Source organism: Perognathus longimembris, chromosome 3 (genome assembly GCF_023159225.1).
Source record: "Perognathus longimembris pacificus isolate PPM17 chromosome 3, ASM2315922v1, whole genome shotgun sequence".
Lineage (NCBI taxonomy): Eukaryota > Metazoa > Chordata > Mammalia > Rodentia > Heteromyidae > Perognathus > Perognathus longimembris.
This window is the reverse complement of record NC_063163.1, coordinates 96,091,705-96,109,887: the sequence shown is the minus strand read 5'-3', so window position 1 is coordinate 96,109,887 and position 18,183 is coordinate 96,091,705. Positions and strand designations below refer to the sequence as shown.

Genomic DNA, 18,183 nt, shown 5'->3' with positions numbered 1-18,183 from the left:
CTGGCTCCTGCAACTGCCTGCAGGGTTTGTCCCCAGAACCCTCCCCTTACCTGGCTCCTCCCCCCCCACACCATCCTTCAGTCCCTCTTGCCTCCTCCCACTGGCTCCTTGCACTTCTCTCCCCCCTCCTCCCTCCTCTCCTCTCCTTCATCCCTCCTTCCATCACTGTCCTTCATCTTTTCTCTCCACTTCTCTCTCCCTCCTTCCCTCCACCCCTGCAGTGACTGTGAACTTGAGTTCTTTGTTCATGAGAGCTAGTGGTGCATAATGAATTGCTCATGTAGCTCGGTGGTTGTATCTTGTCTTGTCTGGCTGTCCTAGTGGGGCCAGTATCTACTTCCTGTCCTCCATGAGAAATCTTCTAGGCAGCGAGGCCAGTCTCTCTACCTCTGCCTTCATACATGCATGTCTCCTGAGCCAGACTTGGGCTCAGACAGGAGGAGCCCCTTGCTGGTAACCCTGCACCCACAAGCCAGCAGGGCTGTCTGTGGGAAGAGCCCCGGCCGAGGCCTCCCCTGGCAGGCCAGGGGACAGTGGGAGTTTGTACACAGTTTATAAGGCAGGTAGGTGTAGGTGGCTGCAAAGGTGTCTGTGGTTCTGTGGGTGAAAGCTGCGGCCACACCGCCCCCACGCAGGGCCATTTTTCCTCCATATGTACCTAGAGCACCACTTTCTCTGAGTGCCATTAAGGATGGGGATCCACATGAGACAGGGTGGCAGGTGGGACTGAAGGGGACAGGAAGCCCGGCCAGTGGAAGGTGGTCTCCTGTGAGAATCTAGGAATCAGTAGGCAGGTTGGGGAAAAAGAAAGGAGAGACTCTATAGAGAAGGGACCCGACCTGGAGTTCAGAGGCCTTGAGATCAAGCTGCAGAGACCAGGGGCGGGCCAGGAAGGCCTTTGTGGGAGGGAGAAGCGAGTGGAGGCAGGGTAAGGTCAAGTGAGGCAGCTCCAGAGCAGGGTCAGAGTCGTCCTTCATCTGCCTGGCCAGGTCTCGGGTATTTCCCTGGGCCCCTGCTGTGAACCCAAACCCATGCTTGCAAAGTTGGGTTTGATTATCTCATAAAAAGATGCCCCCTCATGCTTGCTCAGCGGCAGAGTTGCCATGGAGACCAGCGGGCAGGCCCCAAGGGGGTCCAGGCTGGAGCCAATTACCGTGGCTGCAGCAGAAGAGAGCCCACCCCAGCCGCACTGACAGCAGGGCCGGTGCGGAGGGCCGACTCTCAGAAGTTAGTTTCCAAAAAAGCAGTTGTCTTGGCAGGAAGGCAGCTGTATCTCTGTGCCCAATACCAGCTTCTGGCAGGGCTGATGTCACAGGGCTGCTCCCCCGCTTGCCTACCTCCTTGGCATGGCGCAATCCTGGAGCCACTCTGGGTCTTGACCCTAGCCAAGCTCTCACACTACAGTCTCAGGCCTGGAGGTCACAGTGGAGACCTGACTGGATCACTGTGGTGATGGCCGTGGTCACCCTACGTGCTCGGTGGCATAGCCCAGGCTTGGTGAGTCCGTCAGTGGCATGGTGCAGTGGGTTGTGCAGTTTGTGGCACGATGTGGATGCCAAGATGGCCTGCCTGTGGCAGGGAGGTCCCTAGCTTGGTGTGGTGGGGCGGAGGTCCCAGGCCAGGAAGCGCACTGTTCACAAAGCTCAGTGGCCCCCATGACAGTGGATGAGACGCCGTGGGGGAGCTGGCATGCTCCGGCCCCGCTTGCCCAGAAGAGGGTATGGAGAAGATGTCAGTTTCTTAAATAGAACACCAGGCCCAAATATGTCCCACACAAAGCCAGCTCTGGGAGGGGTGCCCAGGCCTTGGGGGTTTCAGGGCTGGGCCTGCTCCTCTAGACTCCACCGCCAACCCAATTCTGGGCCTGCCATCACCCTAGAGACCAACAAATCACCCCAGCAGACAGAGCTCAGCCAGAAAGCCTTTGGGGGCCATGGGGAGGGGGCTCCAGGATCCAGGGGTATGCCTTGTGTCGTGCCGGTTACACTTGCCTGGCTTACTGGGGCTCTAGATTTAGGACAGTTGTCAGCTCAGCTCCAGGCAAAAGAGGACCTTAGTGTAATAGTGGGCTCAGTGTGGTCACATTCACAGTTCTGGGTGGAGGAAGCTAGCCCTTGGTTCTCTCCCTCGTGGGTTCCTGCCTCGTGGCTGCAGAATCCTGCTCTTAGCTAGCTGCCAAGGAAGGTGTTAGCTGTCAACATAGGTGTTAGCTGTCAACCAAGGTGTTAGCTGATAACTCAAGTGTTGGCTGATAAGCTATAACCCTCCCTGGGGGATTCACATTTTAATAGACTCACTCCTGAAGGCAGAAAAGAGGAAAAAAAGAAAAGAACCCTTCAGCACTTCCGGGAGGGAGGGGGGTGCTCGTGACAGGCAGTGAAGCTTCGGCTGGGGACGGCCTGCTGGTAGGGCCAGGTCTGGAGGAGGTCGCCAGCCCCAGGAGGGGTCCAGTGCTGGAGAAGCCCCAAGCTTGTCTGGCTTTTTGATCTTGGAGGGGCACAGTGCCCTGGGGCTGAGAGAGAACACTGTATCCTGGTGGAGGGTGAGTCTGGGTGGGAGGGTTTAGGACAGCTGGGATCATACAGGGATTGGCTGGGCAGAAAAGTGAGCTCCTCCCTCAGAGGGGATGGAGCAAAGAATGAAGCCAGGGGAGGAGGCTGCAGGAGCCAAGTCAGGAAGTGCTTAAAAGGGAGGATGTGTGGAGGAGGGAGAAGCCTGCCTAAGAGGGGGAGCTAAGGTGGGGGGGGCTCCCCAGGGCAAGGTTGCACCCTCATTTCCCACCCCTCACCCTCTGCAACCCAAGCAACTATGATAGCAAAGGTGCTATTGAGGGACACGGGGGGGGGGGGGGCCGGGGGGGGGAGGAGGGGGGAGGGGGAAGCAGACAGAGAAACTCATATATCTGTAGTTCCTTCCTGAAAGCAGAGCTCACCAGTAAGGCATGAGTGTCCCTTCCCCCCCCCCTCCCACCCCCCTGTTGTTTATGGAGCTTCAGAGACCTGGACAGGACATGGAGGGCCAAGTCACAATCCCTCACCTTCTGCAGCTTAGGAAAGGGGCTACTGCAGAGCCCATCTGAAGCTCAGTAGCCGGCTACCTGGAAGCTGGGGACACAAGTCTCTGCCTAGAGATCTCTCAGTCTTCCTTCTGAATCCACTTTTCTTAGCAGATCGAAAGTTTGGCCTGCCTGGCCCTCTGGCCTCTCTCCTGGTATGGCCTGTGGGATGATCAGATTGGCTAGGATAAGCCAGGTATAATACTGGGACCCTAGGAGACATAACCAAGCTCTGGGAGGTCTGTGTTCGCCAGAGTCCTGAGAAGGTGGTTACAGGTTTGAGTAGCCACCCCCAGGAGGCCTTCCAAGGGGACATTGTAAGGTGATGAGGAAGGTTAACCCTGGGGAGAGGAGAATGGCAATCACGCGAGCATCAGGTAAGGTGGCACAGGGTGTCCCTATTTTCCCAGTGTGACTGGCGCAGGTTATAGCCCAGCATCATCTTAGTGACAGGTGACATAGTCCCCAAACACCCCATTTCCAGGGTTGGCAAGACACCTCTTAGACTCTGCCTCATCCCTTCCTGAGGTCTAACCCAAGGACTGACCTGGCTCCAGCATACCCCTTACCTCCCAGGAGACCCCTGCCTGCTGACTGCCCTTTCCTCTACCCACAGGGAGCCGGCTGCTGGCTTGGGTGCTGTGGCTACAGGCCTGGAGGGTGGCGGCGCCATGCCCGGGCGCTTGCGTGTGCTACAATGAGCCCAAGGTGACAACGAGCTGCCCCCAGCAAGGCCTGCAGGCTGTGCCTGCTGGCATCCCCGCCGCCAGCCAGCGCATCTTCCTGCATGGCAACCGCATCTCCCACGTGTCGGCCGCAAGCTTCCACGCCTGCCGCAATCTCACCATCCTGTGGCTGCACTCCAACGCCCTGGCCAGGATCGACGCCACTGCCTTCGCCGGCCTGACCCTCCTGGAGCAGCTGGACCTCAGCGACAATGCGCAGCTCCGCGCCGTGGACCCCGCCACATTCCAAGGCCTGGGCCGCCTACACACACTGCACCTGGACCGCTGTGGCTTGCGGGAACTGGGCCCTGGCCTGTTCCGTGGCCTGGCCGCCCTGCAGTACCTCTACCTGCAAGACAATGGGCTGCAGGCACTGCCTGATGACGCCTTCCGCGACCTGGGCAACCTCACACACCTCTTCCTGCACGGCAACCATATCCCTAGTGTGCCCGAGCGAGCCTTCCGCGGCTTGCACAGCCTGGACCGCCTCCTCCTCCACCAGAACCACGTGGCCCGCGTGCACCCGCACGCCTTCCGTGACCTGGGCCGCCTCATGACGCTCTACCTGTTTGCCAACAACCTCTCCATGCTCCCTGCAGAGGCCCTGGCACCCCTGCGGGCCCTGCAATACCTGAGGCTCAATGACAACCCCTGGGTCTGCGACTGTCGGGCACGCCCTCTCTGGGCCTGGCTGCAGAAGTTCCGAGGGTCATCGTCGGAGGTGCCCTGCAGCCTGCCCCCACGCCTGGCTGGCCGCGACCTCAAGCGCCTGGCAGCCAATGACCTGGAGGGCTGCGCCATGGCCGCCGGGCCCTTCCGTCCCGGGCTCACTGACGAAGAGCTTCTGGGTCTGCCCAAGTGCTGCCAGCCCGATGCCGCAGACAAAGCCTCAGTCCTGGAGCCCGGGAGGCCGGCCTCTGCCGGCAATGCACTCAAGGGGCGCGTGCCGCCTGGCGACGCCCCGCCGGGCAACAGCTCTGGCCCACGGCATATCAATGACTCCCCATTTGGGACCCTGCCCAGCTCCGCAGAGCCCCCACTCACTGGGCTGCGGCCTGAGGGCTCTGAACCACCAGGGTTACCCACCACGGGCCCTCGCCGGAGGCCCGGCTGTTCCCGCAAGAACCGCACCCGTAGCCAGTGCCGTCTGGGCCAGGCAGGCAGTGGGGGCAGTGGGGCTGGTGACGCCGAGGGCTCGGGCGCCCTGCCAGTCCTGGCCTACAGCCTCGCGCCCCTGGGCCTCGTGCTGGCGCTGTGGTCAGTGCTAGGGCCCTGCTGACCAGCCATCAGCGCCTCTCTGCAGCCAGGTGTGTACATATGGGGTCTCTCTCCACGCCGCCAGCCAGAGTGGGGACAGGCCCCGGTGGGGCCTCCCCACTAGCCCACCCCATCTCCACCCCATCATGTTTACAGGGTTCCGGAGGCGACGTTTGTTCCAGAACGCCGCCTCCCACCCGGATCGCGGTATATAGAGATATGCATTTTATTTTACTTGTGTAAAAATATCGGATGACGTGGAATAAAGAGCTCTTTTCTTAAGCTATGGCCTCTCCGGCTGGCGGGAGGGGGGGGGGTGCTGTGGGTGGTGAGAGGCAGGGGTGAGGCCAGGCCCAGCACCTCCCCCAGACAGGAGGCCCTCGAGAGAAAATGGAATGGACACCCAGACACCAGGCAGGAGGTGCCATCCCCGCACCCTCCAGCAGCACCCACTAAGCTTGCCCCACAGCTGACAACCCTGAGCCCAGCTGGCTTCCTGGAGAACTGGGCTAACAGAGCACATGCCGGGCCCACGGGACTGGACAAGGCTGCCTTTGTAGGGACATCTGCTCTAGCACCTTCCAGCTCAGACTGGGGGGGGGGGGGAATAAGACAGTGTCCCTACTGATGGGCAGGGACAAGGACAGTTGGCTGGGTAAGGCCCAGGCTGCAGGATGAGCAGGGGCCGTGTGTACTTGTGTTCCACCACCCAAGGCCACAGTCCAGATGCCTGTGCCCCTCACACCACACCCACAGCCCAGAAGCAAGCCTTTAAGAATACACACACACACACACACACACACACGTACATGTAACACCACAGCAGGGCAGGAACCACACGTGTACACACGTGTGCAGCATGCATATGCTCCAAAACAGCGCATAGCACAGATAAAAATACACACTTGCACCTTCCTAAGCCTGGGCTAGGAAGGTCTTAGCAAAATAAAGGGAGGGGGTAGAGTGTCTAGAAAAGGGCAGGAGACCTACCAGGGAAGGGCCCCCTCCTTCATCACATAGTGGGGCTGAGAGAGGAGAAAAACACAGACTTGGGGGCGGAGTGGGGGAGCAGTGCTGGTGGAGCCAGATGGCCGTGGGGGTGGCTGGGGCTCCAGAAACTCAGGGGAGGAGGAGAGAGTGGGGGACGGGCTCAGCAACCACCACCTAAGGTTTGGGGGCCCAGGGTTGATTCCTGAATCAGCCATCTACCATGAACCCTTGCCCCCCCCACCCCCGCCACCCCATGCTATCCCTTCTTCCAGGAAACCCTAGTGCCTGTGCCCATTGGTGCTTCCTGCTTCTGCAGGACTGCCCCCAACTCCACCTGAAGTTTGCCTCTCTGCAGAGAGGACACTGGCACACCTGAGCTGCTCAACCTGGTCATCTTCTTTGCCCCCTGTGGTTAGGGAAGGGGCAGCTCAAGCAGGTTGTACCAGGCAGAACACTGTTTGCTCCAGCTCTTGTCTGCCCCAGGAGATCCCATTGCTCCCCTAAGCAGTCTCTGCATGGGCAGTACTGAGGACAGCCCAGTGATGAGATACTGGGCCGTATCTGCCCTGCCCTAAGTCCCCACCTAAAGCACTCCCTGGCATCCTGGTAGTCTGCCAACCTACACCCAGAGGACAGAAGGAGCATGGTCAAAAGTTTCTTCAGTATTTTCTCAAGTACCCCCTGGCACGCCTGAATAGACAAGGCCAGCAGCAGATGTGGGGCAGGGGCAGGTTGGGGACTCCTTCAGGACCTAAAAACCCCTCCTTTAGCTGGGCACTGATGGCTCATGCCTGTAGTCCTAGCTACTGGGGAGGCTGAGATCTGAGGATCACGGTTTGGAGCCAGCCTGGGCAGAAAACTCCATGAGATTCTTGTTTCCAGTGAACCAGCAAAAAGCTGATAGTGGAGCTGTGGCTCAAGTGGTAGAGTACCAACCTTGAAAGGAAAAAAAAAAAAGTGAAATCTACAGGCCCAAGTTCAAACCCTAGTACCAGAGGCGGAGAAAATGCATTTGCATAAAATCCTCTTGAGACGTACCTGAGCTGGCTGCCCACAGCAAGGTGCTGGCTTCTGCGGTGCTTACAGATTTGCTGTGCCCCCCTCAGCTTGGGTGTCTCCCAGAATACAGCACTCACTACCTACATTGGGCCCACTCCTCCCTGACAGGCACCTGTCTGGCCTCAGGCCACTTCCTGTGTCTGTCACCAAAAGCTGGCCTTCAGTTGGGAGCTGGGAGCTAACCCACAGTGTTTGAGCCGTGACCAGAGTGACAGCACCAAACACCTCGCGTTGGCCCTGTCTCCACCGTCCCCTTCCCTGTTCTTCCTCCTACAGTCAGAGATTCTGCCTGTCCCTCAGAACTGTGCACCCCCCCTTAGAGAAACTGAGTCATATTATAGAGTGGGACAAAGGGCAGAAGCCAAAAGTGAAGCAGGGGGACAGGATGGCCAGGAACCCTAGGAACTTCATTGCAAGGCAGGGGTGGGGCAGGATTACTTCCGGAGCAGGTCATCTGTCAGATGTGTACACACAATGGTGAACACACTATGCACTGGCAGGGATTGGGGGTGAGGAGGGGGGCGTATCATAATGTGGCCAGGCCTGAGCAGGGGGCAAGAAGATCCAGAAGGCAGTGGATGGATATGTTTCTAGTTAGGTTCCGACAGGATGGGCGGAGGCGGCAGGCAGGGCTCCCAGGCATCTGCCCTAAGCAGCCAGCATGGGGCGCTTGTCTCAAGGTGGGGGTGCCGGGAAGAGCGGACGCCTTGTCGAGGCCTAGGAGACATCTGGGCCGGGGGTGTCGCGTGGGCTGTGCAGGCTGAGCTCAGGAGAGGGGCCCGGCTGTAGGACACATTTGGGAGTCGTGAGCGTTTGGGTGATATTTACAGCCCAGGAAGAGATGAGATCACCGGCCGGCAATGACGAGGGGCCTGGAGTCGGGTGGGGTGCTGGGCTAGAGCCCAGGGGCTCAGCTGCTGCCCATTGTAACCCTTCCTTGTCCCCACCGACCGAGGCCTGGCCCAGCTGATTTTCTGAGTTAAGATACTGGACCAGATGTAGGCCACCAGCTAATGTCCAGCCTGAATCTCGGGGACCATAAAGCCTGTGCAGGAAGCTAATTAAAGCCATGTGAAGCTCCCCCCAAATGCCCACTGCTGTTTCCCGTGGATACTCTTGGCTCTAAGCCAGAAGACCAAGCCAGCCACAGGACTCCCTGTGGACAGAATCCTTCACAGTTCACAGGCCTGCCTTTGTGTCCTAGGCCCTTCCAGGCCTGTGCCACCAAGCACAATGACGGAAGTTGACATATGGCCTGGGACTCCCATTAAGTGCAGCTGCCAGGGTGAATGAATCAGGAGCAAACAGCCCTCAGGACCCTGGGTTGCTCTTGAAGGTGGGGGTGGGAGGTCACTCTCAGGCAGCCATGATCCATTCCCAAGGCCCTGGGAAGTCAGTGAGGCACCATTGCAAACCCTGTGGGGGCTTTGTTATCATTGGAGCCCCCTGAGGGCCACAGGGTCAGGCTCAGACAGGAGCACCTGCCTCTTGTTTATCTGGCTGCCCGGGGCTTTGCACAGTAATTGGGAGAATTATTTTTTAATCCTTAAATTAGTTCTGAAATAATAGAAGCAGCAGAATGTGCAGCAGCTGATGGTCGACTGATGTCCAGTGAGACCAAGAACATGCCAGAAACATGTTTGGAGGAAAACGAGAGTTTATTTGTCAGATGAGCTGGGGCCTCGGGGCCGGTTCCAGCAGCAGCAAGCTGGGAGCCTGTCCACACACCAGGGGACATGGGTCAGGGACACAGATCCCGACTCCCCTCTACAGAGTGGGGCAGGCAGGTGCTTTGCACCGTCACAGGAGCACACTACTCCTGCCCCTAGCGTGCAGAGAAGGAAACTGAGGCTCAGAGATGAGAAGGAACCTCTCCAGGCAGGACTGGACCTGAGGCCATGCTTGTTTACATGCCTGACTGTGAACCCAGGTTCTTTCTCAGAGCTCTACGTGGTCTCTTCTCCCTGGCAGCAAGGGATGCCACAGGGATCTGGGCCTGGATCGCTCTGCTTATGCCATTCCACCTGGGGTTGTCATTTTAGGAGGGAAACTGTACTCCAGGCAGCGGTGAACAGGGGATCATATCAAGTCCATGTCTATCAGGTAGCCCCCAGGCCTGGCCAGAGCTAAGGCCTGACGCCAATGTCTGCTCCTGTAGTAGTGGGGCTCCTAAAGAGGCGTGCCTTGCAGGAGTCCCTCACAAATAGTGTGTACCCCCAAACACACCTCTGGGTGGCAGTGGGTGGCTCTTGCCCCCAAGTTGTCCTGCCTTTGGTAAGGAATGAATAAACTATTGTGGAAGGGGAGGTGCATACTGCTTTGGCCATACTGGAGGGATAATCATACTGCTACAATGGCTGACCCTCCTCCCTTGGGGTGGGTTGGGGGGATCAGGGTCCTTCTGACACACCTCATGGCAGACCTCTACCCAGCAACCTGTCTTCTTGGCCATTGGACCACAATACCAAGCTTAGACCTGCATTCTAGGCCTTAGCAGGCCAAAGGGACCCCCAAGGCCATGTTGCAAATAGTGAAACCAGGTTGGGCTGGGCCTGACCCTCTGAGCATGCCTCAACCTTGTGGGACTCATTTGCTTGTTTGTTGTTTGTTTGTTTTTTTCTGTCATGGGGCTTGAATTCAGGCCTAGGCACTGTCCCTGAGCTTTTTCACTCAAGGCCAGTGTTCTACTTCTTTGAGCCGCAACACCACTTCCATTTTCTGGTGGTTAATTGGAGATAAGAGTCTCACAGACTTTCCTACCTGGGTTGGCTTCGAACCGGGATCATCCCATCTTAACCTCCTGGGTACCTAGAATTATAGGCATAAGCCACTGGAGCCTGGCCTGGAATTCTATTTTTTGTTTTGTTTTGTTTTGTTTTGTTTTGTTTCGTGCCAGTTCTGGGGCTTGAACTCAGGGCCTGGGTGCTGTCCCTGGGTTTTGGTGCCCAAGGCTAGCACTCTGCCACTTGACCCCCAGCTCCACTCGCAGCTTTTGGGTGGTTAATTGGAGAGAAGAATCTCACAGCCTTTTCCTGTCCAGGCTAGCTTTGAACTGTGATTCTCATATGTCAGCCTCCTGAGTGGCAAGGATTACAGATGGAAGCCGCCAGCATTCTGCTCATATACTGCCTTCCTAAGGGCTGGCAGAGGTGAGGCTGAGGCTGCTTGGCATCACACCCCAGCCCACCTGGGTAGGCATGGGCCTGAGCTGCTGCCCAGCGACGTGGCCAAGGGAAAGTCACATTCCAGAGCCTGGCACGTGGAATCCACAAAGATGGATGCATGCAGGAGGAGTGACACGTTGTTCTCTCACATGGCTCAGCCTCAGTCCCTCTAGATAAAGCGAGAGGGCAGAGGACAGCCCCCTCTGCAGATACCGTGTGGTGCCAGCCTGCACCTTGCCTTCTCCAGAGCTTCTCCTACCAGCGCCGAGGGCTAATTAAACCCACCACCGACCGGCCCTGACAAACACTGGGGAACAGGAGGCCTCTGATTTGTCTTCACAAAGGGCTGTGCAGAGATTTATAGGCAATAAAAGAACATCCATCTCAGGGATGCAGCGGCGGGGACAGCCCCCCCAACAAAGGAGCACGGAAGCTGCATTAATGATGCCATCAAGGCTTATAGGGGCTGTTCACTAAGGAAGGGGAGAAATAAATGCAAACAATTAGGGAATGATGAAGACCTTGCTGGGAGAGCATGTCCATACACACAACAGCCAGCGAAGCCAGATTGGGAGGGCCTGGGGACATATAGTCAGCGACCTGGGGCAGGGCGCGGCCTGTGGGGAAGGGTACAGCCACAATCGGATGCAGCCACAGCACAATTATTTTTGAAAAATGATGGAGCAGAGGAGAGGAGAGAGAGAAAGAAAGAAAGAGGGGGGTAGGCAGGAGCCTGCAGTCACTGCATTAGGTATGGTGGAAGAGAATAAAATGCCCCAATGCCCTCCCTGGAGCACCTTTGCCAGCCGCCCCCCCCCCCCCCGCCAAGGCTATCTCTTGCCAGATCACTCTGGCTTCTAGTCCTATCCACCCCACCCCCAGGAGCCCACTGCTGTTACTCTGCCAGCTAGATCACAACTGAACACTCCTTCTGCTTCTCCTAACTAGGGGATGTGAACTCGTAGCCTGTCCCTCTGTCCCTAGCTGCTTGTCCATCTGTCTACTCACCTCTACTCCATGTCATGGTCCTCTCCCACTGCTCCCCTCCCAAGTCCTACTCGGTGAGAAGTTCACAGCCTTCCCGTCTTCTGCTCTTTGGTCAAATACCATCCAGGACTACTCCCCCCAGATCAATCAAGGACGCCTCTAGATCTGCCAAGGGACAAATTGACCACAAGGCCACAGCCAAGTTTGACTTGATGGGGAACCCTACACCAGGCACCCCTGCTGTAGCCCCCAAGCCTGCTCCGCTTACACAGCCTGTGCCACTAACTCCCTGAATCTCTCCTGGCCCCACAACTAGGTCGTGTTTATACAGGGGCCCAAGTTGGGGCTTCAGATAGTGTCAATCCTCCCACCTCTCCCCCGTCCTACCTGCCTCCCTGCCATGAGGCCCAGATGTGCAGGCCTCACCTTCAGGTCCAGCTGAACACTCCCTTAATACAACTGTCACCATTGTATCAGGTTTGTGCTACCAAGATTGGTCCCAAGGAACACTGCCACAGAGAAGGGTTTCAGGAAAAGTGGGGCAAACTTATCCTGGTGAGGAGTGTCTGTGAAAGCCTCAAATGGACTCCAATAGTAGAGAGCTAACCTTGAGTGAAAAAGCGCAGGGACAGTGACTAGTCACTGAGTTCAAGCCCCAATACCAGCACCAAAGAAAGGAATTATAAATTATAGGAGCCATTGTGGCCCTGGAACAGCATGGGACCATGAGACCAGACAGAGTCACAGCGGATAGATGGCTCCGCTGAGGGACAGCCTCCTCCAGCCAAAGCCTGATCCTCTGCAGAAGGTCACCTTAGCCGCCTGCCATGGAGTCCAGCCTGTCCATCAGGCTATGTATTTCCTAGGACCCTTGTGCTAGGGTCACACTGTCCCTGGTGTAAGAAGGAAAATGGGACTTTGAGAAAGAGAAAAGATGTGAGTGGCCATGATGCCAGGAGCTCTCAGCTAGGTATCTAGCTCCACAGTCCCTCCTCACCATCCTCCCCAATGCCATGGTGGCCTCGGCACGTGAGGGGATTCCCCAGCCTCAGAGAGGCTAAAAATATGCTCAGCTCTAAGAAAAGCCAGAGTGCGGTGGATGACGTCCTTTCCTGCTCTGGATGTCAGTGGCACATCTGGACAGCTCCTCAGTCCCTGGGGATCCCCTGAAGAAGAGAATTAGCCTTCTCCTCTACTGGGCTGGAACAGCCTGTGAAAGAGCCCTGAGGCAGCTTATCCCTTGGTAAGGATGGGGCAAGGCAGGGTTCTGCCCCCAGGGTGTGGCTATAGGCTAGGTCAATAGGCAGGGTGGATGCTTATGGAAGAGCTGCAGGGTTCCCCCCACCCCCAATGCCTGTAAAGCCCCCAGGTCCTCTTGCTGGGCAGCTGCTGCCCCAGAAGCGCAACGCCTTCCCTGCTCCCCGCTGGCCCCCAGCTCACTGTACATCAAACTAGAGACAGAACAGGAGCTCAATAATGCAAGATTTGACTTGCAAAATCGGCGAGAAGCAGAAGCTCTAATAAGGATGGGCTCACAGGGGCCTGGGGGTGGGGCTGCTATTCAAGCACTGGAACCTGAGAACAACCTGCACTAGCCAGGCATGGGGTGGGTGGGAAAGGTGATATTCAGGGGAGCCTGGACCTGCCATTTTGATCCCTGGCCACCCATAGCTACAGAACAAAGGGCCTTGTGAGGCATCCAGCCCAAACTAGGAAGGAACAGTGCCTCCACCACCACCACCACTATCACACACATATCTGCTGGTCCCAGAGCCTTAGGTAGGCAAAACCAAGGCCAGGTTTCCCAATGCAGGACATAGAGTACCCTACCTGTCCCTAAGCCCCAGTGAAGAGGGGAGCTTGAATGCCTTGTGCTGCCAGCCTCTAACCTCCAGCCTACAGATCCCATGGGAACCTGGGTGCTGGTGGAAGCTGAGCCGGGCTCCGGGGTAGAGCAGCCCTAAGGATGGGGGGGACATGAAGGAAGATAGTGCTACATCAGGGTGTGACAGAGCCAATTCACTGGCTAGTCCATGGCTGCAGTATGGGGTCAGGGGCAAGGTGCCACCTCAAGGTATGGTGTGCCACCATCTGCATAGTAGCTACGTGCCATGTGGGCCTCCTTGGTGGGTCCTCCAGCCTGTGAGATCTGTACTCACTGCCTTGGGCTTGAATGAGGATAGGAATGGGAAGAGTAAGGAGAAGAGTCCCTAAGTCCTCAGGGAGCCCCCGCATCCTTCCCCCTCTAACACACTGGGAGTATATTTTGCCCAAAGTGCCTGCTGGGGAGGCCCAGTCCCGGCTGGATATTTGGCCAACTGTCTATTTAGGTAGCAAATTCCCAGCTATGGCTCTATCATATACAGTACAGATATATTGCTGAGGAACTTAAGGGGTTCCTGACCCCCAACTACAGCTGCCCATAGCAGGTACTCAGAACCTTAGTCCTACTACCATAGCCCATCAGTGGCCAGATACAGTCCAGGCTGCCCAAGTATGCAGCAATCTGTCAGACTCTGCCAGGGGCCCTTGGGAGCCACCTTCTCTAAGCCCCCATGTCCTCTCCAGACTCATCCCAAGCCATTCCTCCAGCCCCATAGCCAGCACCGGGCCTGAAGAGGCAGGACCCAGGGATAGATGTTGACCCTCAGGAATGGGGGACTGGAAGATTCACAAGGTCTCATGGCTCCACCTATTTCTGCTAGACTCTGCAACCTGCTCCCGGTACCTACTCACCAGACCCTGAGGCCCCAGGGGGGAGGGGAGCCAGCCCAAGCAGGAAGGATCCAGCAAGGACTGGGTAGCATCTAACTCTTGGATTTTCAGACTGTTCTAACTACACTGGCAGGAGGGAGGAGCTCAGTTATTGGGGGAAGACCTCCTGGAAGCCTCTCCAGAGGCTCCTCCCCCACCTACTCTGAGTGGAAAGCAAAGCATATGCTTCTGTATGCAGAACCAGTGATTGGGGAAAACTTTGGCCTGACCTAGAGCATCATGGTAGCATCCCATGCCTACGTTCCTGGAGGGCAGGAGATACCAGGCCCAGGAGTGGGCCTAGACCCAGAACCGTAATGGGGTCTCTGCTTGCATTTATTTACTTACCTGTGTGCTGTATCTTGAGACCCAGAAGGGGAACCTGGCTAGGGGGCACTTCTGGTGGCCTCCGATGTCTCTGGATGGCATTATGGGGCCAAGTCCCTACGTGCTAAGTCCTTCCCCCACACATGGTGGCTGAGGGAGCCTGCAAGCTTAACTCCTCCAAGGCCAACTCACATTATCATTATTGTGCGGTGCAGTCCAAGCGCTGGGGCTCACGGCTGAAAGCTGTGCTTGGCTTCCCTGGGTGGGCTGGGTCTGAGGCCCCTCTGTGTACTCGACTGAGTCTGCCCTGCCCCCATCCTTCCCCTTCTAATTGGGCCTTCTCTCCACCGAGTGCCACGCAGGCGGCTTGTTACCCGTTCTGTCGACGTCGGCACAATCTGCTCGTTGAAGCCTGGCAGGAGTAGAGAGGCTGGTACAGCCAAAATAGCTCCAGGCCCCTGGGAGCCTTGCTGCAGGAGCAGGGAGGGGTACGACTCCTAGCGTGGGAAGGGTAACCTCCCCATAGCTTGGTTCAAGGCTGACAGCGCCCCCAGAGACCCAGAGAGCCCAGCTACAGGCCCTGTATGGGGCCAAGCAAATGTTTACTGTTAGCATCAGGCAGGGCCAGTCCTGGCAGCAAGACTAGAGGGGACTCAAGATCTGGTCACACAGATTGTGTGACAACCAGGGGGAGCCATAAGTGACTCCAGGGTGTGTGTGTGTGCACGTGTGAATACTGGGGCTTACATTCAGGGCCTAGGCACTGTCCCTCGGCCTTTTCTGCTTCAGGCTAGCACTCTATCACTTGAGCCACCACTCCACTTGTGGCTTTTTAGTGATTAATTGGAGATAAGAGTCTTAGAGACGTTTCTGCCTGGGCTGGCTTCAAACCACAATCCTCAGATCTCAGCCTCCTGAGCTAGGATTACAAGTGTGAGCCATGGGTGCCTGCTAGATTTCAGGGTCTTCTCCCTCCAACCCAAACTGCCTGATACCTGGAATCTCTGGGTTCTTGATAAGAATTTTCATCCAGGGGTTAGAGGCATGGTTCACTTGGTAGAGGGCTAGCCAATGAGCGAAAGCAGCAGGTACCAAGTTCAAGCCCCCATTTTAGACCTAAAAAAAATTGCATCCTACTCCCTTTGTTAGCAGTTGGTTGGCACCTCTAGAGCTGAGCCAGTGCCCTGGGTGACTCCTATGCTGTATACATTTGAGACCAGCCAGAAAATGCTGTCTTTGCATGAAAAAAAATTTTTTTTCAAGGACAGCCAAGAATAAATGTGATATTTTCCTGGGTGCCGTGGCTCACGCCTCTAATCTTAGTTATTTCAAGGAGGCTAAGATCTGGAGGATTGTGGTTCAGAGCCAGGCCAGACAGAAAACTGTGTTAGATTCTATTCTGAAAATAATCAGCAAAAGGCCAGGCTGCAGGTGTTGCTCAAATAGTAGAGTGCCAGCTACGAGCAAGCAAGAGACCCTGAGTTTAAGCCCTAGTACTGGAAAAAAGAAAAAGGATGATTTTTTTTGTTTTTTTCAATGTATTTATTGTTATTGTAAAGATGACATACAGAAGGGTTACATTTACATAAGTTAGATAAAGAGTACATTTCTTTTTGAACAATGTCACCCCTTCCTTTGCTCTCTCCCAGTTTTCCCCTCCTGTCCCCACCCACAAGTTATGTAGTTCATTTTCAACATAGTGTCTAGTAAGTATCACTGCTGCCTTTGTTCACCCTTTGTCCCACCATTTCTGTGCCCTTTACCTTCCCAAAGACAGATAAACCAAAGAAATAAGACAAATGGAAATGAAAACAAAAACAGAAAAAGACCAACAGTCCTCTTGTTTCCACTTCCTAGAGTTCATTTGAATAAATATTATTTTATATGGTCAGATGCACATAGCTATTGAGCCTTTGTGATCCACTCCTACGAATAGCCTCCTTTGGTCTTACTGTGTGACTGTCTAGAGACCTGTGTAATTTATCATGTCCCAGCATATTTTTTAAACCACCCTTTGTGTTTACTTATAGATTGATAAACTCAAACCACAAATGAGGGAAAATATGCACCCTGTGCTTCTTTGGATCTGGCTTACTTCACTTAATATTATTTTTTCCAAGTCTTTCCATTTCCTTATGAATGTTACAATATCATTCTTTCTGATGGATGAATAGAATTCCATTGTGTGTATATATACTACACTTTCTGGATTCATTCATTCACTGAAGGGCATCTGGGTTGGTTCCATATGCTTCAATGAACATAGGTGTGCTGGTAGCTTTGGTGTTTGTTGGTAGCTATGGCCTGGTTTGTGTTTTATTGGATGAATGCCCAGGAGTAGCATTGCTGGGTCATAGGGAAGCTCTATGTTTAGTCTTTTGAGGAACTGCCACACTGCTTTCCAGAGTGGTTGAACATCTTTACATTCCCACCAACAGTGTAGTAGCATTCCTTTTGGCCACATCCCCACCAGCATCTGTTATTGTTAATTTTTTTTGATAATGACCATTCTAACTGGTGGAGGGGGGAGATCTCAATGTTGCATTTCTCTATGACCAGAGATGTTGAACATCTCTCCATGTGTCTATTGGCCATTCTTCTTCTCCTGAGAAGTCTCTCTTTAAGTCTTTAGCCCATTTATTAATTGGGTTGTTGTTTCTTTGAGAGTTTATTAAGGGGGGATAATTTTTTGAGTTTTAAGTATTTTTGTAGATATGAGGCCCTTGTCTGATGCATAGCTTGTAAAAGTATTCTCTCATTCTGTGGGCCTTCTATTTGTCTTGTTAGCTATGTCAAAAGAAGGATGAATGTTTAATCAAATGAATCCCAGGAAGCTGGAGTATGTGTTGTCAAGAGAGAGGTGAGGTCAAGGGGAGGGAGAGCAGATGAATGGAGAGAGGAAGTATAGGCAAATGAAGTCATAATATTTAATGTACATACGTGGAAAGGGAGCCAGGCAAATTGAGAGGAAGGGTGGGGTTGGGAGAGATGGGAAAGAATAACAAGAGGGGTGACATTGATAAAGATGTATTTCACTCACAAATTGACAGTTGAATTGAAACCCTTTTGTGCAAATGCTTAAAGGTAATTTTTAAAAGATAACCTAGAACAGCACATCAAAGTAGGAAAAAAAACCCAAAAGTATAAATACATGAGTTTGGGGTTTTTGTTTGTGGGTTTGTTTGTTTGTTTCTGATCCTGGGGCTTGAACTCAGGGCGTGGGTGCTGTCCCTGAGTCTCTTTGTGCTCAAGGCTAATGCTCTACCACTTGAGCCACAGCACCACTTCCAGCTTCCTTGAGTAGTTTATTGGAGATAAGAGTCTCACAGGGACTTTTCTACCCAGGCTGGCTTTGAACCATAATCCTCACATCTCAGCCCCCCTGATTAGCTAGGATTACAAGCATAAGCCACTGGTGCTTGGCTGTTTGGGTTTGTTTTGTTTTTGTTTAACTCAAAGAAATCACAGGTAGAAGCAGAGCCCAGGAAAAGCCAGGGCAGGGCTCTGGGACTTGCCACTTGCTACTGGGGTCTTTGGTGGTCATGCCACTTCCCCAAGCCTTGGCTGTCCCTTTGGTGATCTCAGATAATATGTAGGACTGCAGCAACCCAAGCAAGGAGAAGAACCCTGTGGTTGAGAAATTCACACCAGACCCCTTATTCTCCACCAGAAATGGGGCTCCACTCAGCCCAGCACTGAGGGCAGAATGAAGCAGGGAGGTCACATAATTTATTGCGCATGCATACAGGTGCACAGTGCAGTGACACGAGATTTTAGCACAGCACCTACATATTACCTAGCCTATCATCCCGTGGGGCTAGGATTTCAACAGACGTGTTTTCTTTAGGGGTTCTTTCATTTGTTG

At 54.7% G+C, this 18,183-nt stretch overlaps 1 protein-coding gene across 1 annotated transcript in view; it reads left to right on the top strand.

Annotated features, from left to right (window-relative positions):
• Rtn4r (reticulon 4 receptor) overlaps nucleotides 1–5,644 on the top strand; it is a 29,203-nt gene extending 23,559 nt beyond the window's left edge. Inside the window, exon 2 of the mRNA XM_048343509.1 lies at nucleotides 3,672–5,644. Within this exon, the coding sequence (XP_048199466.1) occupies nucleotides 3,672–5,059 (1,388 nt within the window). The 3' untranslated portion in view covers nucleotides 5,060–5,644. The remainder of the gene's footprint in view (nucleotides 1–3,671) is intronic.
• The last annotated feature ends 12,539 nt before the right edge of the window (nucleotides 5,645–18,183 follow it).